Raw genomic sequence first — 27,650 nt, forward strand, 5'->3', positions numbered from 1 at the left:
ACCAGCAGCTCACACCCACCGCCTCCTTCCTTTCTTTGCTTTGTTGTACTTTAGTCTTTTGTTACTGGTGACCAGAAGAGCCTTATATGTCATACTTATATGATTATTTAATTCTACATTTTTTGGTTTTTGAGACAGAGCCTTTTTGTGTAGTCCTGTCTGTTCTGGAGCTTGCTATGGCCTCAAATTCACAGAGCTCTGCCTGCGTCTGTCGCCTGAGTGTAGGATTAAAGGTATGAACCACCACGCCTACTCTGCTTGTTTTTTAAGACAAAGTTTTATGTAACCCTGGCTGTTCTGGATCTCAGACCACAGAGATCTGCTTCTCCCTGGCTCTTGAAGGCTGGCTCTACAGGTGTGGACCACCACTAAGCCCACATTCCTCAAAACACTTTTTCAAGATTTATTTATTTTATACTTATGTGTATGTGTACACAAATACACATATATGTGTATTTGGCACACATATATCTGTGTACCACATGTGTAAGCTGGTGCCTGAGGAAGTCAGAAGCGAACATCCAGATAATTGTGGGCTGCCATGTGTGTCCTGAACATTTTCTTCTCTCTTTTGTTATACTTTTCCCAAAACAAACATAACTTACTAAATTTTAGTTTTTTCTTTCCCCTCTTTTTCTATTTCTTTTGTATTTTTTTTGGGGGGGGGGTGCGGGCTTAGCCTGCCCTTGAACTTCCAACCGTCTATCTTTACCTCCTAAGGGCTTGTATTAGAAAACTTACGGATATCAGCCACCTCTGATGGTCAATCTTAGTTGTCAATCTTACCAATTCTGGGCTCAGGAAAGCCAACTGCTGGACTCATCTATGAGGACTTTCCTTGACTAGGTCATTTGAATGGGAAGACCCACCCTAAGCGTCTCCCCGTGGCTACTGACATCAAAGGGGGTCCACAAGAAAGCTTTGCCTTTGCCTCATTCCCTTGGCATCTCGCTGACATGTTTATCTATCTTGTTGCTGTTTCTGGTGCCACTGTTCTCCTTTCCCGATATTACAACCCAGTTTTATCAGGCTTCCAACACAACTTCAAAACCAATAACTTCCCAGGACCTCTTCAGGCCTTCAGCATGATGTTGGCCTGCTGAGGCATCCAGTCTCCGGATGGAGCACTTAACAGATTCTCAACCTCTCCATTATGAAGATGGCTGTCTTAGTTAGGGTTCCACTGCTGTGAAGAGACAATCCGACCAAGGCAACTCTTTTTTTTTTTTTTTTTTTTTTTTTTTTTGGTTTTTCGAGACAGGGTTTCTCTTTATAGCCCTGGCTGTCCTGGAATCACTTTGTAGACCAGGCTGGCCTCGAACTCAGAAATCCGCCTGCCTCTGCCTCCCAAGTGCTGGGACTAAAGGCGTGCGCCACCACACCCGGCCCCTAAGGCAACTCTTATAAAGCACACACTTAACTGGGGTCGGCTTATAGGATCAAAGGTTCAGTCCATTATCATCACAGCAGGAAGCATGGCAGCATCCAGGAAGAAACAGCGCTGGAGAAGGAACTGAGAGTTCTACATCTTGATCCAAAGGCAGCCAGAAGACTCTCTTCCACCATGGATGGAGTTTAAGCATAGGGCACACTTCCTCCAACAAAGCCACACCTACTCCAACAAGGCTATGTCTCCTAATAGTGCCACTTCCCATGGGCAAGCACCATGTTAGCCATTGTTAGACTGCCCAGACTGTATCATGTAAGGCGGCTGTGATGGTTTGAATCACAGGGTCCCATGGGCTTATTTGTTTGAATCCTTAATCCCAATTTAGTAGAACAGTTTTGGAAAAATTAGGACGTGTGGCCAAAGAGTGAGAAGGAGCCAGAAGATTGGATCATATTGCTCAAGTTAGTATGAGGCTAAGTAGAGCACTTTAGTCAGAGGCCAAGAGAAACTAGATTGAAAAAGTCAGTTTGGAGAGGATTTTGAGCCAGAACAGCTGAGTTCAACTATTCAGCCAGAGTTTAGAGAAAACTAGAAAGGGTGAGCTTATTCATCAGTAAGTCTCAGAAGCTGAAAACATTCTAGGCCTAGGTAAGATTGTTTGGAGGCTAGAAGCTCCCAGGATTAGGCCCAGGTTAGCAGACTGAGGCAGTAAGTGTCAGAGATGACAATTACATCAGGCAATTATAAAAATACTTTTCCATTTTCTGATATAAGGTATCATGTAGTTCAGGCTGGCCTTAACCCTGCTACATGGTAAAGACTAGCTTAGAAGTTCTTATATTCCTGCTACCTCCCAGATACTAGAGTTATATGTATGAATCCCCACACCCGGGTCCCAACAAAAATACTGAACATAATCGGACTAACTAGAAACATAGGCAGTCAGGCCAGGGCGGTGAAAGACTCCTGTGGTTAAGATTAGGTACCTGCACATGCTGATCTGGTGGGTGAACATGGTTGATGTAGTGGGGGCAGGGGGAGGTATAGTCTTTGCAACCATCTGGAGTTCTGCACAAAGGGAAACTGGGATGGTATTTCTAAAAGAAATGGAAGCTGAGCAGCTAGAAAATAACAGATGTTCACTCTCTATCACATTGCTGCGTGAACAGATAACAGTAATAGCTTACATTTATTAAATGCTTATTAGGTATCTGGCACTGCTCTAAGTACTTTATGTATATTAATTCCTTTTAATCCTCTCTATTTAGAAGTAGAGGCAGTTATTTTCCCATGTTACACATGAGGAAGCTGAGGCATGAAGTGGCTACTCTGTCTGTCATTATGCAAATATAAACAACATCAGAGCTCAGTTAGGCTGGCTTGGCAGTCATTGCCCCTAATTGTAGTCTGCATAGATAAATCGCCCCTGACTTAGGATGGTTTGATTTGTGATGCGTTGACCATGATAGAAAGACAATCAGCACTTAGCAGAAGCCACACTTTAAATGTTGAACTTTGAATTGTGATCTTTTCTCTGAGGACTTAGGCGGCCTGCGGGTCACAAGGAGAAACAGTGTGCTGTGTTACTAAACTATATCCAATGCTTCTGTGTCTTACAGTGTTTTCTTTTGCTTCCCTTTCTTCAATGTCTTTCTGTCTCTCTTGTCCTTTCATTTTGTGAGACAAATGTTGCTACAAACTAGGATCATCTGGGAAGAGATGGGAAGTTAAATTGAAGAAGTTTGTCCTGCAGGTGAGTCTGTCGGGGTGTTCCCTTGATTAACGATTGATTCAGGGTATTCTCTGGATTAATGGCTGATTTTATGGGGCCCAGCTGACCTTGCACAGTGCCACCCCTGTGCAGGTGGTCTTGGGTTGTATAAAGAAACGTAGCTGAGCTGGGCATTGTGGCTCATGCTGTTAATCCCAGCACTCAGGTGGCAGAGGCAGGCAAATCTCTGTGAGCTGGAGGTCTAAAGAGCAAATTCCAGGAGAGCCAGGGCTGTTATACACAGAAACTTTGTCTCCATTAAAAACAAAAAATAAAAAACAAAAAACAAAAAAACCCAACAAGAAGTAGCTGAGCAAGTCTTGGAGAGTAAGTCAATAAACAGCGCCCTCCCTGGCTTCTGCTTCAGTTCCTGCCTCCAGGTTCCAGCCTTGGCTTCCCATCTCTAGAACTGATGGACTGTTATTTGTAAGCTAAATAAACCATTTTCTACTCCAAGTTGGTTTTGTCACAGCAACTACACTACACTAGGACAAGGCCACTGTACAGCCCAGGCCAATCTTCCATTTGTGATCCTCCTGCCTCAGTGTTAGGAGTACTGTGATAACAGGTCTGGGGCAGCAAATCAGGCTATTTTTATTTATTGGGCTGTAAGACATTATACAGCAACAGACATTGGTACTCCCATAGACCTATGGTAGGCAAGGCTCTAATGTGCTCTTCGAGATGCCCACCCTCTGATATGTAACACCCTCTTCATGAGAGTGGCTGACACTTGACATTGGGATGGATGGTTACTCCCTTGACCCAACTGTCTTCTAGTACAGAAGTGGTGGGATAGTCACGTTCAAGATTCTAGCCAAAACAGAGAATTCTTTTACTGGCTTTGAAGAAAGTTACAAAGATTCAGAGGGACTGAAAATGAAGACATCCTTTGGCTAACAGCCAGCCAGAAACAAGACTGTAGTTCTCTAACCAATGAGATTAGAAGGGAACCTGCCAGCTCCAGAGTCATCCTTCTTTACACCTTGGTTCAGCTCCAGAAAACACCTGAGCTCCACACTCCCATCACTGGCCTGCCCACGCATTGTGAAAAAATAAGTGTAAGCTTATGCTGCTTATCTGTGGGGCGGGATTTGTTATCAGTAGTAGTAGCTTTCCTTTGTAGTTTTTAAGTGGTCAGCATGTTGCCAAGCTCCTTTCTCCAGCTCTGCTCACCGCCTTGTGCAGCCCCCATACCAAGGCTGGAACCTGGAGGCAGGAACTGAAGCAGAAGCGGGGAGGGCGCTGTTTATTGACTTACTTCCCAAGACAACGACTTCTTCCTCTCCTCCTCCTCTTCTTCCTCCTCTTCCTCCTCCTTCTTCTTCCTCTTCTCCTCCTCCTCTTCTTCTTCCTCCTCCTCTTCCTCCCCCTCCTCCTTCTTCCTCTTCTTCCTCCTCCTCTTCTTCTTCCTCCTCCTCTTCTTCATCCTCCTCCTCCTCCCTCCTTCTCCTTCTTTTTGGTTTAATGGAGACAATGTTTCTCTGCCTAACAGCCCTGGCTCACCAGGTAGAAGTACACCAGGTGTGTCTCTAGGTCAGTTTTGTCCACTAAGACTTGAAATTGGGGCTTTTCTATTCACTTTGCAGTTGGTTATTGAACACATTTGTATAATAGGCCAGCAAATTTCTGTTGTAAAGTTAAATTAAAAAACAGACAAGCTCTGACACTAAGCTAGCCTTGAAGTTATGATTCTCCTGCCTTGGCTTCCGGAGTGCTGGGATTACAGGAATGTGCTAATGGGCCTGGCTAAAACATTTAGATTTGGAGGGAGCTGATGGAGCTTGATGTGTGCTTTTAATACCATTTTGTGGTAAACGTCAGCCTGGCGTCCCAGGACAGGCACCAGCCCAGAGAGACTAACAGGGATGGGGTCCCATACACTGTAAGAGACATGATCATTCACTCTCCAAGTTGAACAACTGGGGTACTGGAGTTCCTTCTTTGCATTTCACACTTAATGTCTTCTCAACCACTCCTCCGTTGACTTTCCCCAGGTGAGGCAGACAGGCTGGCTGGCCCTGTCCTTAGTATACCCAGCACAGAGTGGATGTGCAGTTCATTTGTTGAACCAGCAAACAGTGTATAGAAAGAATTCAGGGTTGCCCAACAGGCAACACTTATGATGTCTGCTTCACAGATAAAGCACTGCTGAGGTCGCTGACCTCTGTGTGATTCAAGTCCTACCAACTGAGTGTTAAAATACGGAGTCACCTCGAAGGAGGCAGTCATTTGTGCTAGGGTCATTTTAACTATCCCACTCTGACTGGCACTGGGATATCCACCCCTCCAACCCATTTTTCAAGGGAACTGGTCATCATAAGCACTCAAGAGTGACCCTCCAACAAAACCAGGAAGAGTCAAATTCCAAAGCAAACAGATTGGTCTCATTGCCCAGCACGGGAAGGGTGTTTGCGGGGTTTGGCTAAAGATAGATTTGGGGGCCCGTTCCAGGAACTTCCTGGCATTTACTAGTTTTGCACCCCAAACTTTTCAGAGGTTTTTCCTTTGGAATTGTGGGTGCAAGACTGCTTTCCTAAACAATGCCACAGACTCTGAAAGCGTCTGTATAGTATTTGAAAACCGAAAGAACATCCGGTTGGGATGTTTGGGTGTGTGTGGGACAGTGCCGCGTTGCGATGAAACGGCAAGGGGAAACTTTAAAAATATGTCCATATCGTTTTCAAAGACAGGCAGAAAAACTATGAAAAAAATTACAAATGGCTAATTACGTTGGCTCAATTACAAATTTGATGGAGAAAAAAAACCAAACCAAAACCTGCCTCCCCCTCTTTTAGCACCAACGTAGGAGGAAAAAATAGGTTGCTGAGAAGCCCAAGCGATAAAGATCTCAGTGAGAGCCAAGGGACAAAACTCATTACAGATAATCCTAGCCCTTGCATTTCCCCCGGATGCCTCTCTGTAGTTTACTTAAGCCACGTCTCCTAGGGCGGCTGTGGGAAACCAGTCCTGCCTCAGGGTGCTGCTTTCCCCTGCCCCGGGTGAGAGGCGCACTTCATTTGCCCTCTGCCTAACCAGGCCAAGTTGCAGCCACCTTCTTCCCGAATCCGAGGGTTGGGAAAAGTCCGCGACAGACCTTCGTGGTTTGGGGAAAAGTCCGCGACAGACCTTCGTGGTTTGGGGAAAAGTCCGCGACAGACCTTCGTGGTTTGGGGAAAGCCGATGTGGGCCTGGAGCTGGATTTTGCTAGCCTGGGATGGACCCCCGTCCCTTGCCCCATCTCCCAGAGGTAGATTCGGTCAATGGAAGCTCGGAAAGGGGGAAAAGGGAAACAACAACAAAAAACCTCAATGAAACCTGAGTGCAAAGGCCGCTGGGCTTTGTCTCTTAGCCCGGGAGCTCAGCAGGAGAGGGACGCCGGAGGTGCACCCCGCCAAGACACGGTCCAGGTGGTGAGGCCTTACGGAAGTCCCCTCTCCATGAAAATGCAGCTGCTGGTCCTTTCCTCTACCCCAGATTCCAACCAGACCACCCTTTCCCCCTCCCCCAAGTTCCGGATCCATGAACGAGGTCAGGGATCTCTCCGAATCCGTACTTCGTCTTTAAGAACTCGAAAATGGAGCAAAGCCATGCAGACCCTTGATGGCAGCTGGTCTCTTCCCTGTCTTCAGGGTTACCAGCTCCCTTAAACGCACACCCATAGCCCTAGGCACGCCTGGAGAGGAGAGTAGTGCAAGTCCTTGGAAGCGGGAGCCCAGCACGGCCGCTTTAAGAGACGCGCGCCCCCGCCGGCGGCAGCTCGGGGATGCGCGTCACCGCGCGCCCGTGCTTGCGCGCCCCCGCCGCCGCGCGCCCCCAGCTCGCTCGCTCGCCCGCTCGCCGGCTTTAAAGTCTCTGCCAGGATCCATGCTCACATGTTACTTCCTGTATGGAGGCATGGCCAGTTTCCAGCCCCGCGCTCTCGGTTCCTCCCCAGCCTGCGCCGGAGCCACAACTTTCAGGAGCATGGACTGAAGGCGCCCTCGCCCCGGCGCCCCTCTGAGATCCTTTGTGTTTCCCTGCGCTCCACTGGCCGTTTCTGTTTTGGGGGGCTCTGCGCTCCGCCCCGCCGCTTCCCTCCCTTTCCCGGCTCGCAGACATGCCTCCTTCCTTGCCGGGGCCCTGGAAGGAGCTGCCCGCCTGAAGCCCGGAGCCGCCGCGCCGCGCACAGCCCCGCCGTCGCCCGCTGGTGCTCGGGCTGCGCTGCGCTGCCGACTCAACTTGGGGCTCTTCGGCTGCTAGCCACCGCCACCCGCGGTCCCTGCCTGCTCCGGGCCCCGGGCTCTGCCGCCGTGCGTCTTCTCCTCGCCCTGCCTATCGGCTGGATCGTGTCTGAGCGGAAAGCAGCCCTTCTCCTCCGAGAGGATCGTCCCTAGCTTGGCTTTGCATTCCCGGTCACTTTTTGAGGTTTTCTCGGGAGCGCTTGGCAGATTCCCGGATTCCTGCGGGACCGGTGGCCGAGTGTGGGGGGCCCCGTGTGGCGGGCGAGCCGTGAAAGCCTCCAGGCTTAGCGGAGCCTCGCTCGGAAGCAAGAACTTATTCAACAAGTTTACCCCCCTGCCTTTCTCTTTTCGATGTGCGTTTTCGGACATGCGGAGGTTACTGGAACCGTGTTGGTGGATTTTGTTCCTGAAAATCACCAGTTCTGTGCTTCATTATGTGGTGTGCTTCCCGGGTGAGTAAGGGCCGCCGATGGGACGCGTCTCTGGCCGGCGCGCGGGGTATGCGGAGTTGTCGCCGGGGCGCGGAGCTTGGGCGCCAGTCTAGGGACCGCGGAGAGGGTGAAGGGGGGCCGGGCTACCGAGGAGGAAAGAGAGCTCTGCTTCATTGGCTCCGGCAGTGTTCTAGGAGGCTGATGGTCAGAGAGGGCAGAAGCAGTGGCGGGCTGCAAGGGAGGATTGGGGACTCAGAGATGTGCTCTGACTGTGGCTTGGGAAGCTTGAAGCAACTGGAGTATGGGAGGGCGGGGGGAGGCGACTTGCTTTGCTGATCCGGAGCTGATCTGGAGGGCTAGAGTTGCACGATAGGATGTCTGGGGAGATTGGCTGTGGGAAGGATGCTCTGTTGGTTTGAGTAATATGGGGTGCTCCCGTTGCTTCTGCGGGGATAAAAGGAGCTCATAATCGTGGCTCACTTTGCATTCCTCCGACCCTTTGTAGGGGGGAGGGCGGCGTTTGGGGATGGAAGGCGGAGGCTGGCTGCAGAGAAGTCAGGATGTGGGGAGCAGCCCGCGTTGTAGTCGCCGGGGCCGCCTTCTTTCAGCCTTGCTCCGGGCTGAGGTGCGGGCTACGCCTCAGTGCAAGCGGGAGGCAGCTCCCTAGACGCGGGGGGCCTGGGAGCCTCGGGAGGGCAGGAAGCAGTGAGCAGGGAGTTTTTGGCTAGACCCCTGCTTCATTGGGCTCACGGCCCCTTTCTGTATCTCTCTTTTGGGCTGGGTTGCCGGGGTCCAAGTGCAGGGCGCGGGTCGACAGCTGTGTAGCTTCTGGCGTCCGGGCAGATTTTTTGGCTGTCTGGCGTGCCCTCCCTACTTTCATCTTTGCCCTTTTGCAGGCTGAATGTGCCTGCCAGATCCAGACCCAGACCCGCTCATTTTCTAGCCAGGTTAAAGCTGGAACAATATTGGCCACTCGACAATCCTAAATCACTGCACGTACCAGTGTGCAGCTCGCCGACCCTCCACTTCCAGCCTTCAGCCCACACCCTCCCCCCTCGATGAGGGCAGAGGCCAGCCGCCTTCCTCTTCTCTTGCAGAGTCGGAGGGCTGCAGCTCAAGCTGCCCAGCTCCTTCTCAGTGGGTGAAGGCCACGTCCTCTTTCCTGGCTCAGGGAAAGAGGTGGGAGAGGGCGCGATTTGCTTTTCTTTCCTCGATCTCTTAAGGACAGAACACCCGGTTTTTCTGCTTTCTCATCTGCCTGTTTTGGAATATTTGGAGGCGGCGGTTATTCTAATCAAGAAATAAGAAACGTGCCACAATGTTTCGGTTTTCCTTGGTTAATAGCAGCCTGTGTTCTGGCTGCCACAGCGCGGGGTTTTGGTACAGCGGGTACCCCCAACCCTATCGTGTACCTAGGAGCCAGGCTCGAGGACCTCGCTGTTCCCGGGGATCCTCTCTAAGGGGATTGGCAGCGAGTGATCCCTTCTTTGAAGGTTTGAGGGTGGTTGCGAGGAACAGAGGGCAAAACACTGCGGTTCTTCGGCTCCTTTTCCTCGGCGCTTATTCCTGTCTCTGGGGCTGTCTACAGAGCTTGGTGAGGGTGCGCGTGCTTACTCACTAGGAGGCCTGGGGTTTACCCTCCAGGGTCCTGTCTCTATGGAAGTAGACGCTGAGGAGCATCTCCTCTGAGAATCAGCATCCTTCTCCCTTAGAGACCATCGGGCAACATTTGTATTTATCACTGCCTTTGACTAAACCTCCCTCCCTCCCTTGTCAGGGACTTGCCAGCTGAGTGCGCTCGGGTGCACCTGGGGTTGAGCCTAGTAAGGGTCACTTTTTAATAAGGGCGGTGGGAGGCAGCCTTGCAAAACAGAAATTTCCAATTACATTTCTGGCTGACCTCCCCGGGCTGTAGCCAGTGTTTCTACAATGATTTTCTTCCCTCTGGTGTCTGAGACTTGCAACCCAGTATGGGACCGATAGGGATGCCGCCTTGTTAAGGCTTGGTCCATTTCAGTTTTCCTCATTTTCCGTCCTTTTCAGGCTTCGAGGTAACTAGCCCATACCCTCAACCGGGAGCGGAGGGGTATTTGTTAGAGGCACAGGGAAGACAGCTTTTGGAATCAGGCAAAGTTAAAATGTCATAGCCCTGGGAGATGCTGTGCTGGCTTCAGGTTTTCCGAGGATGGTGGGGTGCCGCTGGACCCCAGGGGGCGCCCCAGAGCCACCCGTCAATCTTCTGCCTCCACTAGACCGGCTCAACCACCTGCAAACTAAGGGGTCGGGGCGCGTACGTCCAGGTGCCCAGACTGGGGGTCTGCGACATCTGGCGCTAGGCGGTGCCTGCAGCTCGATGCTGCCGCCCATGGTAGGCTAGAAAACCCTTGGGGACCGTTGTTCGCTTTGGGACCCAGCGCTTCTTGCTGCCATAGCTTTGGAAACCTATTTTAACTAACCATTTTAGCTTTTGGTTTTCAATTAGGTTTTTCCTTGTGAGTTCTTACCCAAAATCTCGTATTGGTTATTTTTTGTTTGTTTTTAGAATCCCACTGACTTCTCAGCTGCATGTGAGCCCCCATTGCCCGTTCAGAATTCAGTTACTGTGTTTTAGGGAGGCCTTTGGAAGCAGCTAGGGCTTGGGTGTTTTCCAGCGGTTGGAAGCAGGGTTATAGCCCCGAACAGTGCGGGGAGTGTGGGATTCCTGCCATAGCTGGTGCTACAAACGAAGTGCTGAGGGGAAATATCAAATATGATAGTGGACACTGTATTTTTCTAAGTCCAAAACACTAGTATGGGAAAAACATGCAACAACATAGTGGACTCCTAGATATTTCCTCCAAAGTCTCTACAGTTTTCAGTGTTTTTATCCAGACTCTCCACCTTCACAACAGTATGTGAGAGAGGGGGCTTTAACAGGAGCTGGACGGAGCACTGGAGCCCTTGATCCTCCTTCCTGCCTTCCATCGAGCCAGGGTTACAGGCCCAGTATCAACATATAATTTGAAATACAATTTGAGTGTGGTTGATTTAAACATATGGTCTTTGTCCCTGGCCGTTGGGAGCTGAACCGCCTCTGACATGATGTAAAGTCTTTTACTTGAAAGGGTTTAGTTTTTGTTCCCCACACAATCTATTTTTGCATTGTTTAGCAATTCATGCAGAATCACAAAAAACATTTTCTTTGTTCTTTTGGCCCTCAAAGTAATGCTCTTTGATTCTGGTGTTCTGTGTCATGATGACATTACATCTGTTATGTGGTTGGAAGACTTCAGAAGCAGGTGCCTGACTGTTTTTGGTCTGGATGTGTCCACATCCCACCCACATCCGATGTCCAGTGACACCTGATTGGTCAGCGACAGACTTTTCCACTTACTACGTATGCCATTTTGGTGTCTCAGTGGCCATCACCGGACTCCTTAGGCAGTGACAGGAATGGAGTTCGGAAATCCTCAGTCTTCCTCTCAAAAGCTGGGTGAGATCTGAAACGTTTCTCATTCCACCTCAATCGATTCCTGTGAGAGAGAAGACTTCTTTATCTTTTGACGTGGTTATAGAATCAAATCTTCCATGTCCCCTTCCAGACATTGCTTATGGTGAGGATTGCAGATGTCAGAACCCAAACACAAACAGGCATGTGGACAAACAAGTGTAGATACCAGAAGGAATTCCTGAGGCTTCCAAAATAAAGGGGTATCTTGGAAAGAGGAGTGGTTGACCTGAAGAAGGGGCATTCAGTAGAAGAGCTTTGAGTAGCACTGTTTATACGGAAGCAGAAACTACATTTCTTACATGAAGCTGTCCAGGGAATATTGATGGTTTAATGCTTTAAGAAAAGGAAAACCCCAGCCGGGCGTGGTGGCGCACGCCTTTAATCCCAGCACTCGGGAGGCAGAGGCAGGCGGATTTCCGAGTTCGAGGCCAGCCTGGTCTACAAAGTGAGTTCCAGGACAGCCAGGGCTATAAAGAGAAACCCTGTCTCGAAAAACCAAAAAAAAAAAAAAGAAAAAGAAAAGGAAAACCCCAAGAGAAAACAGCCACAAAACCAAAAAAGCCCAAACCACCCTTCAGATTTAGCATTTCTGTTGCTCTTGAGTTCACATTAAAATCACCTGCATGCATGGACTAGTTGAAAGGAACGTTTGTGCCCTACTGAGCCCTGGACTGCCTCTTCTTCCTGCTCTCATTTTCCTGTGGCCAGCTCTTTAGCCACAGAAGGAGTGTGGCACCCCAAGCCTTGTCTGGGTAAGAAAGGCCATGGAACCAAGCAGGTGGGCTGGCCTGTAACACATGTCTTCTGGGGTAAAAAGAAGGCATTCTTTTCTTCTTGGCAGCTTTTATTTTGTGTTTCTGTCTAGTGTTTTAATGGTAGCCTGTGGCCAATGCCATGCAAGGTGCAGATGAACACTTTCATCTTGGGCCGTATCTCTTGTGTTTGTAACTTGAAGCTTTATAAGAAGACCTCAGGGTATAAAGTTCCATCTACAGTGGTGAAGCCTTCTGGTCAGCCTGGGATCTACCTTTGTTCCAGGCTGATCATTCTTGGATGGATGCTGAATGGTTATCATTGGCCCTTGAATTCTGTCTTTACTGGTGCAGGGAATAAAAGACATGTATTTCTAGTAATAAAGCAAAGCCAAGGAAGAAGTTCTCTGTGCTCAGTTCTTCCCCTGCACTTGATCCAGGTCAAGGCAGTAGCCAGTGCAGGAGAGGGAGGGGCTCACGGAGTGAACCTTGCTCTCAGAAGAGTAGGTACTCAGCAGGCCTGGGATTTGGCTTTGGTAGCTGGACTTGGCTCAGCACTAAATGGGATCATCTTCTACCAAGGTTGGCTTCTCTAGACCTGCAGGAAGTGTTGGCAGGATTAAAGATTACAGTCCTCCAGCACTCAGGAGGCAGAGGCACGAGGATCTCTGTGAGTTCAAGGTCAGCCTGGTCTACAAGGCGAGTTCCAGGTTGGGTGGGCTCTTTTACACAGAGAAACCCTGTCTCGAAAACAAAACAAAACAAAACAAAACAAAACAAAACAAAACAAGACAGTTCTGTTCCTAGTCTCAGAAATGAGATCAGCCATGTTGCTGGCTGAGAACTTCATGGGAAGCCATGACAGTTCTCTGTGCCCTCAGAATCAAGTGTCCTTTTGTGAAAGACTACTTGATATCAATTTCATTTTAAATTATTTTTGATATTGCATTTATGTGGTATTGTACATAAAAAGGGTGTCATTGTGGCTTTGGGTTTTAAGTTTGATTCCTAGTGTTGAAAAAGGAAATCGGAAAAAGGTAAGTATGTTTCAAAATCCTGTATTTATTACAACCCTTTCCCTCCAGTTTTTGAGTTCTTTGGTTCCAAAGTCTCAGAACTAGATAAATAGTAATCTCTTTAAAAGATTAGTAACTTGTAGCAAGAGTAGATGAATTTTACTTGAGGAAAGACCTAGGTGGGCTTGGAATGTAGTTCAGTTGATATAGGCCTGGCATTCGGGAAGCTGGGCTTGGATCCCAGCTTGCATAATCTAGGCATGGTGCACTTGGGAGGTGGAGGTGTGTGTGTGTGTGTGTGTGTGTGAGAGGTTCAAGGTCATCCACAGTTACACTGCAAGGTTGAAGCTACCTTACAGTAAATAGACCCTGGTACGCTCTTGAGTGAGTGCGTGTGTGTGTGTGTGTGTGTGTGTGTGTGTGTGCGTGCACAACAGATTCACGGTTCACTCATACCGTGGAAAGGACTTTTGTTTTGTTTTGTTTGGACAGGGGCTCATCGCATTAACTCAGGCCTGGAACTTGTAATATGTAGAGCAAGTTGGCAACAAACATAGAGATCCACCTGCCACTGCCTGTGTACCACAGTGTCCAGCTGGGAAGTGGATTCTTAGCTTTCTCAGTGGTGGCTGTGCAGTGCAGTTTTAAGTATTGGTGGAAGGTTGAGCATCCTTTAGGGACACCTAGCCTTGCAGGGGCCATTTTACTTAGTATCATTTGTAGCAAAATGTCTGGTGTTTTGACCAAAAAAAAAAAAAAAAAAAACATTTTGATGTATGATGTCTCCAGGTCTGTGTAAGCTTGAGGGTTTTATGACGAGTGTGCTCGATGGGACTAATATTAAAACAATTTCAGAAAATCTTCATGAAGGGATGATGAGGAACTCGGGCTGATCGCTGCATGTGCCTGCTTTCTCTGGGACTGGGCAATGACTGCTGTTCTTGGGGTCAGGCGTAGGAGGCAACTCACATTGCTTGAGAACTTTCCTTCCTGTCAGTCATTCAGTGAAAGCTACTGTACTGTTTAACAACACATACAAAGGGAGAGATCTTTTAGAAGCCTGGAACTTGTTAATGGTTTATTATTGTTGTTAGCATCATTGATTCCCTAACCTGGGTTGTACAAGAATATAGGGAAGTTGGTAGAAATTTGTCATCTAGAGACAACGTGCCTCTGCCATTGCTAGCGATGGTGCCCTAAGCAAGTTCATTTTCTTTTTCTCTGCCTTATTCCTCGCTCTCCATTTGTGAGAAGGATTAGTGTTAATATCATGTCTCCTAAAGTCTTTGTAAAGTGTGAGGGGAAAATGGTGCTCAAGGATGTAGCACTGTACATGGTTGATTCAACCATTTTCCTTTTATGCATATGAGAGTTTACATAGGAATGGAAGGAGGAAACTGGGCCGGAAAAGGAGGACTGTTTAGTTAGGTGCCTGCTTTCTTTGAAATGAAAGTGCTGAACAGGTTTCTGTTTGGTCTTACTGAGGAGGAGGAAGAGGCAGGGCAGCCTGAAGGTCATGCATTCTACCTGCCGTAGTCTGAGATGGTCTTTGTCCACACTCTGATGGCTAAACTTCCTGGAGGCCCAAGATATCAATCTTTCTGATCCTCGAAAGACAAGGAGTGGCTTACATTCACCCTGGGGGGTCAGTGTGAGCATGCTGCAGACAGATGCTGATGTGGGGTGTTGGCTCAATTATTCTCTGCTTTATAATTGGGACAGTATTTCTTGGTGAACCTGGGGCTCACCTGATTGGCTAGACCGGCTGGTTGACATGCCCCAGTGATGCTCCTCATTTGGCCTCACCAGGATTGGAATTACAGACTTGGGCCACAGAGGCAGGCTTTTCATATGGATGCTGGGATTCTAAACTCCCATCTTCATGGTTACGAGTCAAACAGACACATCACTGACTGAACCATTGCTCCACCCCCTCCATGAGCTCTTAACATGTGCTTCTTGCTCTGTAACTGTCTTTGGGTTTTAGTGGGATGGATTAAGAGGGTGCCAGCAGTGGTATTGAGGTATTTGCTCTCCTTTTGCACCCAGGTTGCACTTTAGCAGACTTGGATGTTGTGCAGGAGATACCGTGCCAGCCACAGCTCCTGCCCTCTCCTCCCAGATCCGAAGGCCCAAGTCAGCACAGCACAGTGGTTTTCTGGCCAAACAACAAAATGTGATTTTAAACTTGAGCTATTTTGGGGGAGTAGCAAAGTGACACAGTTGGCTGCTGAAATCTAACAACTAAAAAAGAAGAAACTAAAGCACAGTTCATGGAATATGTAACACTTCCTCAGAGAAAATAGGACAAGTGCTCTTATTTTGGGCCTGTGATACTATGTTTCTGACGAGCAAAGAGGCAGGTTGCTGGATCAGGCAGTGGGTATATACTTTTGAGGAATTCCTATCAGTTACTATGTGAATCTAAAAAGCTGTCTGGTTTCTCATGCTGACTGCCTCATAAAGTCTTCAGCAGCTTAAATCAGATCGGTACATTTATCTGGATGAATTTGGATGAAGGACACAGCCATTAGCATTTTATAAGGCCTAGGAACAGAGTCAAGATGAGTGAGGAAATACTGTTATCTTTCAAGATCTTTCCTAACTTAAATCATTTATTTATTTAGTTTGTGTGTATTTGTGCATGGCGTGTGCGTGTGTGTGTGTGTGTGTGCAGTGCAAGTGGAGGTCAGAGGCCATCCTTTGATGCTACTCCTTAGGCATTATCTATTTTTTTTTTTTTTTTTTTCGAGACAGGGTTTCTCTGTGTAGCCCTGGCTGTCCTGGAACTTACTCTGTAGACCAGGCTGGCCTCGAACTCAGAAATCCACCTGTCTCTGCCTCCCAAGTGCTGGGATCAAAGGTGTGCGCCACCACTGCCCGGTATCTACCTTGTTTTTGAGATAAGATCTCTCCTTAGCTTGCAGCTTGTCCACTAGACTAGGCCAGGGAGAATCAGAGATCCACCTGACTCCACCTCCCAAGCACTTGAGTTCACAAGCTTGTAAGACCATGGATATCTTGTGTACTAGAATTCTGGGGATCAGACTCATGTCTTCTAGCATGGAAGGCAAACACTTCCCCAACTGAGCCACACTCCCAGTCCTTCTAGATAGTCATTTTAAGATTTTTAAGAATTGTCAAGATGATGGCCTAGAGAAGGCTCAGGAGTTAAGAGTATACTGCAGGGGAATCCACTTGGTTTCCTGCCTTCGGCACGTTTGAAAGTAGTCTACGGCTTTCGTTATTTGGATAGAGTGCATAGTGTCTCTGAATTTGTTGGTGGTAATGTAAATTATGTAAATAATGTGAAATCATTTGGTTTGTGTCTTAGTTAGGGTTTTATTGTTTATACATTGAGCATGGCAACTTTTATAAAGAAGAACATTTATTTGGGGGCTGGCTTACACTTCAGAGGTCTAGTCCATCCTCATCATGGTGGGAAGCAAGGTGGCACACAGGCAGTCATAGTGCTGGAGAAGGAGCAGAGAGTCTAGATCTTATTCTGTTGGCAGGAGAAGTGAATGCTTTTAGACCTATGGGGAGGCCATTTTATTCAAACCACTACAGTTTGTAATTCGAGATCTGTTTTGTAGTTGAGAGTGGACCTTGCCTAGGAGACTTAGGCAGCCCTAAGCTGTGATCCTCCTGACTCAGCCTCCTCCTGAGTGAATGCTGGCACTGTAGGTATTTGCCACCACACCCAGCTCTTTTTGTAATTTGAGAACCAGCTGGGGCTTTGACTACTATGCCTTTCATTATCCTACACATCACAGTGGTGGGCTGTAGGTTCTGAATCACCCAGGCTTGGGGAACAGGGCTGAGGGAATTAGTGGGACTTTGCAGGAGATAATGTGGGTCTGGAATTTTTCTTCTGGAGTGTAAAACTAGCTGTAAGGATCCTACTTACCAGCTGTGGGATCCGACTCAAGACATTTATTTTCTTCCTTCTTTCCTTTCCTTTGTGGGTGGGTGGTGGGAAGGATCTCATGTAGCCCAAGTTGGCCTTGAACTCCTGATCTTCTATCTCCTAGCCATGTGAGTTGTGTTGAGACTTGAATCCATGACTTGATTCAAGTGGGAGTTCTATCGGCTGCACCACATCCTCAGCCTACACTTTGATGTCTTTTGAGTTTATTTTTCTCATCTTTAGCTAAACAATTTCTAAGATTCTTTTGCAGTTTTAAGGTTCACTGGAACCTTGGGAGGGTTGTGACCTTTGTGTCCTATGCACTCTGTGGGGCACAGTGCCTGGTAACCTTTTCCTGGGTTGGCTTTCTTGTTATAGGGTATTTCTGGGTGGGGTAGTCTCTGGGGCAGGGGACTGGCTTGGTAGTACAGGCCTGTAATCCTAGTGAGGTGAAGCTAAGCCGGGAGCATGGCAAACTTAGTGAGACTTTTCCTCAGAAGATAATAAGAGGGCTGGAGGCGTTGTTACAATGTAGAACTCTTACCAAGCGTCCTTGAAGTCCTAGGTTCATTCTTTATACTGAAAAGAAATAAGTATTCTCCCTGGGGGTGGAGAGATGGTTCAAAGGTTAAAACCCATACTGCTTCTGCCAAGGGTTAGAGTTTGAATCCAAGCACACACAATAGGTTGCAAGTCCAGCTGCAGGGCTTCAGGTCTCCATCGGTACCTACACACAGTATGTGTTGACCCCCTCATACATACAATAAAACAATAAACAATACAAACAATAAAAACAACCCTGTAAAAAAGGAGTCCTCTCTCTCTGGTCTCATTCTTGCTCTTTCTTCTCTCCTAGTGAGCAGTGTGGTAAGTGGGTCCAGGATATTGGGATGGTTATAAATGTGTCCGTACCCCTCCCATGCCCGGTACTGGGGAATGAACCCAGGGCCTGTGCATAGTAGGCATCACTGTCCATGGCTGATATGACCTTTTGTTTTTCCTTTCTTTTTAGAAACGTACTTAGGGGCTGGAGAGTTGGCTCAGTGGTTATGAACACTTACCGCTCTTGCAGAGGACCTAGGTTCAGCCTCACGTACCTACACTGTAGCTTACAACACCTGTAACTAGATAGAGTTTCAGTGACTCCAAATCCCCTTGTGACCTATAAGGGCTCCTTCATGCATGCGGTGTACATACATATACACTGAGGCGCGCGCGCGCACACACACACACACACACACACACACTCAGAGCAATCATACCAAAAACCTAAAACAAACCCCCAGATAACTAGCACCTGTGGGATGGGCTGGTGATACATTTGCGAACACGAGGACCATTGTCCCTGATTCCTGCCCACAGCCTTGCTAGTTACTCTCACTTGACTGTGAGGTGTGCGGGGCAAAAGTATTCCAGGGTGTGACCTCATGACCTTGTTCAGAACAGGACCCTTACCCATACCCGGTGGGAACATCACCTAGATGACCTCAGGCCTTGAGGACTGGCAGGAATGAGTGAGGCTGGAGGCTTGAGTGAGTCCCTGGCTTTTCTGCCGTGAGACTGAATGAGCCCCGAGAAGGGAAAAACTAGTCCTGTTGAGCGTCAGTACAAAATGTCACTTCAGACAGGGCTTGGAACCTTGACTGCTACTTAACCCTGCAGGCAGTTACAGCATCTCTTTCTCCTTCTTGGCCTGTTTCGTCACTGTTCATGTCCAGGTGGTTCTAATCAACGGAACAGGATTGTGAGAGCTGAGTACTTCTCTCCTTGGCTATGGATTGATTTCCCTAAACTGAAAAGTATGTTAGGTCAGTCTTTGGATCCTGCAAACTTGCCTTGACCTCATGACATAGCCAAGGATGATCCTATCTCCTGTCTCCACCACGGAGGCGCAGGGTAGAAGACTATGTTACCATGCCTCACTTCTGTGCTCTGGGGAGAAGCTAACCCATGGCCTGAGCATGCTGGGGAAGCAATCTCCCAACCAAGCTATACCCCTGCTCCAAATTTTCTTTCGAGATAAGGCCTTACCGTTTAGCTGAGGTTAGCTTAGAACTCAGGATGCCCCAACTTCTTTGCCTCATGGGTTCTAGATTTTTGACTGAACATTCAATCTTATTGATCCTGAAATACAGCTCAAAAGGTTTATGTTTGCTCACATCAACACAGTTTTTGGTGGCTTTTAAATTTTATGGATGTTTTGCCTGCATGCATGTCTGTTTGGCACACACATGCAGTGCCTGAGGAGGCCAGAAGAGGGCTGGTCAGAGTACTGACTGCTGTTCCAGAGGACCTGGGTTCGATTCATAGCACCCACAGGGTGGCTAGCAATGTCTATAACTTCAGTTCCAGAGGCTCTGATGTCATCTTCTGGCCCCTGAGAGCACCAGGCATGCATGTGGTGTACATGTAGCCAAAACACTCTTATACACAAACTAGTAAGTTAAAAAAAATCCACAAAATAAAAGCTAAAGAAAGGGGGGGGGGTTATTTATTTTATATTGTTTCAATCAATAAATATCTTCTGGGAACCCACAGCTTGCCCGGCAGGTTTGAGGGCACCTTGGAGACAGTGGTGGTCACATAAGCTGCACGTTCCTGCCCATGCAGCAGCTTCTCATGAAAGGGTTACTCATTACAGTCGAGGAGATGAAAGCAACCAGGAGTCCCTATTCTTACCTGGCAACACCCTCAGGCTGGCAGTACTTGGAGGCTGCCCCTAGGGATGGGGCACACACCTGGCCCACAGTGGTTATTTACAACACTAGGCTGGTCTCTTGAGGTGTTTGCTGCTTTGGTGTGGATGACCTCTCACCGAGGGAGGGACAGGGTTTCTTTCAAGCTGTGTAGGCTTTGCCTTGCGTGGACTGGTTGTGTGCACCTGCTTACACACAGGTGTATTTTTGAGTGTGTGCTCCTTGCTGCTGATGTGACTTCATTCCTGTCAGTCTGGCATGTAAAGCCTGGCTCAGCTGTCACAGTCGTCCTGCTCCCTTTTTGCCTTCACACATGTCATGCTATCTGAATATCTCATAGTAGTGTGGTGACTTCTATTGGTGAGTTTAGTAAATGTGGGCTTGATCAGCTAAAACCAGGGACCTGAGAAAATTTCATTTGGTTTCCAAATTAACGCCATTGTGGCTTTCCTATCCTCCAACTACCTCAGTCTGGGGTGACTTGGATGAGGTTCTTTGAAGGTTGTAGTCAATGCAGTAAGGACTGAGAGATAAACAGAAGAGATGCAGCTCTAGTGGGCTGCTTGCCACTTCATTTTTTCATACTTATCTCATCCTTTTCCAGATTTTAATAAGTGAATTTCTAGTGATAACAATCTCATATCTTGCTCTGTATTCATTGTAGGTGTGTGCGTATGTGCGTGCATGCACGTGTGTCTGCTGTGTGTGTGTGTGTGCCCATGAGGAGGCCAGAAGAAGCCATCAGATGTCCTGCCTTATTCCTATGACATAGACTCATATGGAATCTGGAGAGACACTACCAGCCACTGACCTTCAGTGATTCCTCACCCTTCCCCAAACAGCATGCTCCCAGTTCTTTTTCCCTTCTCAAAATGGGTGCTGGTGTCGAACTCAGTCCTCTTGCCTGCACATCGTGTGCCCTATTCAGCCTTAAATCAAGAGCAACATGTAGAGGCTGAGCTTTGTATTGAGGTTGTGGCAGCTTTTGACTGACAGATGGAAGGTGGGAGGGACCTGCTGAGATGCTCCTGAGCCCCACATCCCTCTTTCCCTCTGCTGTGTCTTCAGTGTTGAGTGGCAGCTATTGTAGTTGAGGACTAACAAGATGAGGAAGAGGTGTATCTTCCAACAGTGTCCCAGAACATTTACTGAGCTCCTGTAGCTTTGTATGTTCTGGGACCTCTTGTTTGTTTATCTTATCTTCTTTGGAGTTGCATTACCCACGGTTACCCAAGGTTCGTAACAGAATTCTGAGGGTAAATGTCATGGTGGGCCGGGCAGTGGTGGCAGATGCCTTTAATCCCAGCACTTGGGAGGCAGAGGCAGGCGGATTTCTGAGTTCGAGGCCAGCCTCGTCTACAGAGTGAGTTCCAGGACAGCCAGGGTTACATGGAGAAACCCTGTCTCGAATAAAACAAAAACAAGACAAAACAAAACAAAACAAAACAAAATGTCATGGTGGTTGAAGTCCACCTTTAAGAGTGATTACTAACTGGTTGGGATGATGGACACTGTAACTCCAGAGTATAGGATTACAAGTTCTAGGTCAGCCTGCTCTATGGAGTGAAAACTTGGAGAGAAAGAGAGGTGAGGGTAAGGGGGGCAGGAATTTGTACCTTCTGTTGTTGGCCCACAAGGTGTCTAAGCCAGCTATATTCTGATTACAAAGCATCTGTGTTTGGAGCAGCAGGGTCAAGGTTCATGTGATGGTGTGTGTACTGCTGCCAACTCTTTTCTCCCATTCTTGTGTGTGTGTGTGAAATAAATTCTGTCTAACTAGTGGTCAGTGTGTCAAGAATGACTTTGGTTTTAGGATTAGTCAGACCTTGGCACTGTCATTTCTGCTTTGATTGCTTTAGGAGAAGGGACGAGGGGTCGGTAGAGGGTAGCAGACTGAGCCTCAGCTGATGGGATGCAGACATGGAGTTGATCTGTTGCCTTGAAATGGCTTTGGGCAGGCTGTCCAGGAGAAGGGCTTGTCACAGCTGACTTTTCCTTCAGGTGCTAGCTGACTACCTTGTTTAGTACCTTGGCTGTGGCTTGCATGGACCAGTGTATCGTGATGACAGCAGATGTGTGTGGACAGAGACCACGGTTTCTAGAGCACACAGATGCCAGCCCTGTTTTATTTCGTATTGCCCCCTTGTTTTCTTTTCTAAAGCAAGCTATTTTCTTTTATTACACGTGGATAAAGGACATTAGTGGAGAGTGTGCAAAATTTTTGAGTTATAAGCATCAGTCCCTCATTTTCTCAATTGGCCAATTTGTAAGAAGCCCCTGAAATTAGTCACCATAATAGAGTTGGGTAGGTTGGTGTGAGAGATCTCTCTGCACATACTTTCTTTAGGTTGTGATTTATAGAAGCTCAACTTTTCCATTAGTGAAGTTTCTTACTTGATAGGAAGTAGCTGCTGGTCTTGAAATTTCTGCTTTACCTCTTGATACAAAATGGAGGAGAAATTGATTCATAGAAGAATCTAGCTAATGTACTGGTGCTCTGACCACATGAATGAAGGACGCTGTGGAGATACTTCTTAAATGCTTGATGACTTTTGAGCAGGGTTCTGAGGGAACGAGAGAGCAGAGGGAAATGCTTGTGTTCAGCATCATCCTTCTCTGTCTTTGCCCAGTGACTCGCCTTTATTGGTTTTTCTTGCCTTTCAAATGGAAACAATGAGTTTCAGCCTTCTAGATTCCTCAGAAGAATCAAGTGAGACATGGCTGCAAATGGCCAGAAAGGAGCTGTGTATGTAGAATGTTGTAAAGGGCCCTGCCTATAAGAGCTGTTGCTTGGGACTTACTGTATCAACTAGTTCTTCTTCACTGTGACCAAATAACTATCACAAACAACTTCTGGGAGAAATTACTTATTTTGGCTCATAGTTTCAGAGCAGTCAGCCCATGGTGAACCAGATGGTAAGGCAGAACAGAATGGCTCAAACCATGATAGCCAGGAAGCAAAGCAAAAGACACATAGCAAGAGCATACAGCAAGGGGCCCTGCCAACTCTGACACACCGCAGTTTCCCCAGTGTTTTCAACTAGTCCCACCTCCCAGTGATGACATCATATTGTTATTCCATCAATAGATTAATCTATTGATTAGGACAGAGTCCTTACAGACATGCCCAGAGCTGTACGTTAATCTCCGAAGTGTTTCACATCAGGCCAAGTCAGTAGTCACAGGAATGCTTGCCTAAGTGTGCTCTCAATGCTGTGCAGTCCTGTGGAGAGGGGAGTAAGCTGGAGTTCAGGGAGAGCAGAGACCCATGGCTGACAAAGCAGCTGAGGAGCTGGCTTCCTGGATGCCTCCAGGCTTGACTCTGCCTTCCTTGAAGAGCAGGGAGTAGGGACATCTTTCTCTTGGGCAAAATTTTATCAGGATTTCTGTTGCTCTGATCAAATATCTAAGACATTGCCACCTTAAGTAGGGGAGATTGTATTTCGATCTTGTGATTGACTTCATAAGTTTTAGTCCATGGTTGCTTGGCTTGTTACTTGGGACAGGGATGAAGGTAGAATGTCATGGGGCAAGTCTATCACAGTGTGATGGCTGAGAGAAGGGGGACAGGGTCCTGGTGTTCCCTTCAAGGACATGCTTCCTCCACCCCTAGCACCCATCCTTCCTGTAGGGTACATCTACAGTGCAATGGAGGAGTGACCAAACCTTTAACACATGGGACCTCAGAGAGACTTCCAACGGTAGCAGCTGCTAAGGCTTGAGTTGCTCTGTTTTTTCATCAGCGTGAAGGACAGGTCTGTAGGAACAGGCTTTCTTCCTACTTAATACTCTTGCTATACTATGCCAGTTTATGCCTGAAATTATCAACGTGAGGAGGATGCTTACATTTTTCGAGATAGCTCTGTGGTAATATGAGGCCCATCACATGACCTCAGGGTGCATAGGGAAAGACTCATTCAAAGAAACACAGCACCTAATGGCTTCTTTCTACACAGGGGCCAGGGGTTGGTATTTGAATTCAGGGTTCCCATTTCTGTAGAAGTGGCAGACATTGCTAATCAATCATAAAACTATTTGCTTTTGAAGCCTGAATGAGGGCTTAGAGATGGCACAGGGGAGGACTTTCATGCCATCCCTGGGCTATATACTAAGACACACCGAACCTTCAAAAACAGCAGAATAAGTACAAGCATATCCATTGGGCTTTTATACCCTTGTAAATACACACATACACACAACACACATAATACACACACACACACACACACACACACACACACACACACACACGGGTAATTTTTAAGATATCCTGGTCCATGAAATTGCATTGGTTTCATATTTGACTCAGGTTTGTTTATTCGGGAACAAAGAATCCAATCTCTTGATGGCAGTTACATCATATTCTAATTGGTGAGATCGGCTGATAGAGGGAGGCTTAGGGATCTAAAATTACTCACCTATTTTCCTTCTCTTCAGAGCCCAGAGGTTTTGCATCAGATTATGGCTCTTGTAGGGCTGTTTGTATTCTGAAGTGACACCTCTTTGAATTCTTAGCTATTTAAGTTAAGTGTTAAGTACAGGTTTAGTGACTGCAGCTTTTAAAACCGTGACTGACTTAACGGATTCCGCTCCTCTGTTTATGCCTGGTGAAGTATGTTGTGTTTACTGTGAATACATTCATTGGTACCTTTATGGTAGTCTGTCTCTCAGAATTTGATTGGTCCTTTGGTGGGTGTTATTTTTATGAAAGGAAACTGGAGAGGAGAGATGGGAATGTGAGGAATTCCTTCAGTAAGATAGGATACACATTCTTGGAGTTTGGCACACACCAATTTTTTTTATGCCATCAAACAATCCTAAGTCTATTTCCTAACTGAGGCGGTCTTCCTAAAGGTCCCTTCTGTTGGCCTTGGATTACTTCCTGTGAGTCTACTTGCGCTGTTCTGCCCAGTGTGGTGGCCACTAATCTCATGTGACTACTGGGAATGCACATCTTGGTCTGAGATGGACTTCAGTATGAAATACACGTTAATACAATATCTCATTAAAGTGTTATATTGCAGGGCTGAGAACATAGCTCAGTGGGTGTAACATAGTATGAGGATCTGTGTTCAGCTCCTACAACCTGTGTAAAAAAAAGTTTGTCATTCCAGTTGTAGGAGGTGGAGCCTGAGGGAGTCCCAGGTTTGCTGGCCAGCCTGTCTGGTCTCATGATGGGTTTCCTTCAGCTACTATGACGTCCCATAGCCTTCCAGAACAGTGCCCCAACTGAGGCCCACGGTGAAAGCCCACGAGCCTGTGGGGAATGTTCTCATCCAAACAACTGCAAGTGGAGGTAGCTCAGCTCCAAGCATGGGACATGTGCTTTCTGTCTCCAACACTTGCTAACCCAAGTGAGTCTTTGAAACAGTGTGTTCTGAGCACCCCACCTTACTTGTGACCCTCTTTTTCTTGTACCTACTGGAACTGGGTCCTGTACTCACAAGGACATCAAAATGCACAGATGTTGAAGTCTCTTAAATAAAGTGCTATAGTATTTGCATATAGTCTCCACACTACAGGATCTCCTGTATATATGTAAAATTGTGTCAAGGTTATTTCCTCTCATGTGTAAATGCAATGCGAATAATGTTTGTTGTTGTTGTTTTCTTAAAAATGAGGTCTGACTCAGACCGCAAGTGTTCCGGGACTGACGAGAAATAACATAGGCTACTGCATTAGTTGCTTTTCTTGGTTCAGTGATTGAAGGGAAGGAAGGGCTTAACTCACAGCAAAGGGTCAGTCCGTCATGGCAAGGGTGTCCTGTTGGCAAGAGCACAAGGGAGCTGATGACGCTGTGTCCACAGTGGGAACAGAGATCCTGATGCTTCTGCAGTGGTGCCTTCCCCATCTAGGGTGGGTCTCCTCTCCACAGTGAACCTATTGGAGAATCCCCCTCACAGATGGCCAAAGGCTTCTGTCAAGGTGACAATCAATTTTAACCACAGATGCCTTCCCAGGAGAGAGTGGTTTGTACACAGTCCAAAGCCTGGATGGTATTTCCTCTGTGCACAGGAAGTAGGGAGCCGATGAGCGGAGGTAGTAATGAGCCTGGGAGGTGGCTGACCTTCAGTAGCTCGGCTGAGTCACAGGGCTGAGTCACAGGGCTTCCAGATGTGGACCTTGCCTGCCTTGGATCTCAGCAGCTTTTTCATGTAGTACGGTGATTAGCTGTCAGTGCCTGGCACCTTGCACATGCTCACTACAGGTATCAAGATGCCTGGCAGCTGATGCTTGCTTCCCTGACTGGATCTCTGTGCCAGGCTTAAGGCATTTGCACCCATGGCCATGAAGGAGCACCTTGAAAGGGTCTTGTAACGCTCACAGTGATCTTCAGCATGAGACTTTAGTAGCTGCTAGCTTTCGTGGACTAGGTTTGTGTCTATTGTTCCTAATTTCTTTGCTGGTAAGATTGAGTCATAGGGTCATAGTCCAGTCTCTGTCAGTTGGTGTAAGCATAATTAGGAGCATTGTAAACAAACACTGGTTCCTAATAGGCACATGCTTGCTGTTTCAAACTATATACCCATTCATATCCATATATGTGTGTGTGTGTCTGTGTGTGTGTGTGTGTATATATATATATATATATATATATATAGTCACTGAGATTATATATCTGGTATATAATCATCTGAAAATATATCATACATGATATTTATGTATCTTTCTACATAAATACATATATAAATATATATCATATATATGTATATATACACCAAACTTTTCTCAAAAGTACAATGTTCTGTTGGAAGCACTTGTCTTCATAGTTAAACACAAATGAAATGATATGATATGTATATATATATATGATATACATGATATATGTATATATATGGCATGTATATACATGTTATGTATATATGTATTGATTTATATGTGTACATATGTATATATATCATATCAGTTCAGTGACTCCATATATAGTTTTCTTTTGCTCACAGCATTTTGGTTGCTTTCTGAGAATGGATGCTTCTTTCAGGGCTTACATAGGCCCCTCTTTTGATCAGGAGGCTCTATTCATTCTTGAAGGAGGAGAGTATAAAGACCAGACTATGCTGGTCACTGCTCTCTCCTCTAGGTTCCAGTGTTCAAGCCAGATGATGTGGGATTCCATTATGTCTCTCAGTTGGGATGCCCCCCTCCCCCCATGTGAAGCTGGGTTGACAGGTGACTGGAGTACATGGGCATACTCCTTTCAGTGACTCTTTACAGCCCACTTTAACCCAGTGTTAATTTTGACCTTTACTCAGCAAGGGCACCAGTGTTGGCTGGAAGGCCATGGGAGGACAGGTAGATGTAGGGAGCAGAAGCTGTCTCCTGCCTAATGAAGTCCTTTATTAGTGGCTCTTGTCCCTACGATTTGAGCCCCAAGTTCATCCACTTTCAGTTTTTCAAGAAGCCAAGGATTTTTTTTTTTCTTGGTAACAAGGACAGGCAGCTTCTCTGGAGAAATATGCTGATAACATTTCACTGTAAATGCTTCTTTTGATTTTATTTGCACATGAGAATTCTAGGAATCTGCGAGGTACAAAGTAAGACTTAAGTGAGCAGCATTTCCAGCTTGAATTAAAACTAATAGAAAGAGTCCGTGTTGGTAGGAGGCCCTAGAGGGCAAGACTGAAGCAGGGTTGTGCGTCACGCTCGCTCCTTGTTTTAACTTCTGCGAGGCCTGGAGGTCAGCAAAGTGTCAAGTTGCCTCCAGAGCTTTGCTCCTAACCATATCTTGTCCTGTGTACTTTCCGTTCTCGGCATTATTGGACAGCAAGTGTTCTAAACCTAAATTAAAATCAATAAGAAGCAATTTCATTTGTGTTTAACTATGAAGACAAGTGCTTCCAACAGAACATTGTACTTTTGAGAAAAGTTCGCTTTTGTTATTTCTTTCTGTCTTAAAAATAATTGTTCGTGGTTGGTGCCTCCAAATGTGACTATTCTTCAAGTGTAAGCCTTGTTTTGATGTAAAGCCTT

The 27,650-nt window shown here is 46.9% G+C and overlaps 1 protein-coding gene across 2 annotated transcripts in view; it reads left to right on the forward strand.

Annotated features, from left to right (window-relative positions):
* Nucleotides 1–7,062: 7,062 nt before the first annotated feature.
* The window catches only part of Ptprg (protein tyrosine phosphatase receptor type G), a 681,254-nt gene continuing 660,666 nt past the window's right edge, over nt 7,063–27,650 (forward strand). Inside the window, exon 1 of one of the 2 annotated variants that reach the window (XM_021181278.2) lies at nt 7,063–7,836. In XM_021181278.2, coding sequence (XP_021036937.1) covers nt 7,752–7,836 — 85 coding nt within the window. In that variant the 5' untranslated portion in view covers nt 7,063–7,751. The remainder of the gene's footprint in view (nt 7,837–27,650) is intronic. The other variant, XM_021181279.2, reaches the window with a different exon arrangement.

The sequence above is a fragment of the Mus caroli genome, chromosome 14 (genome assembly GCF_900094665.2).
Source record: "Mus caroli chromosome 14, CAROLI_EIJ_v1.1, whole genome shotgun sequence".
Classification (NCBI taxonomy): Eukaryota; Metazoa; Chordata; class Mammalia; order Rodentia; family Muridae; genus Mus; species Mus caroli.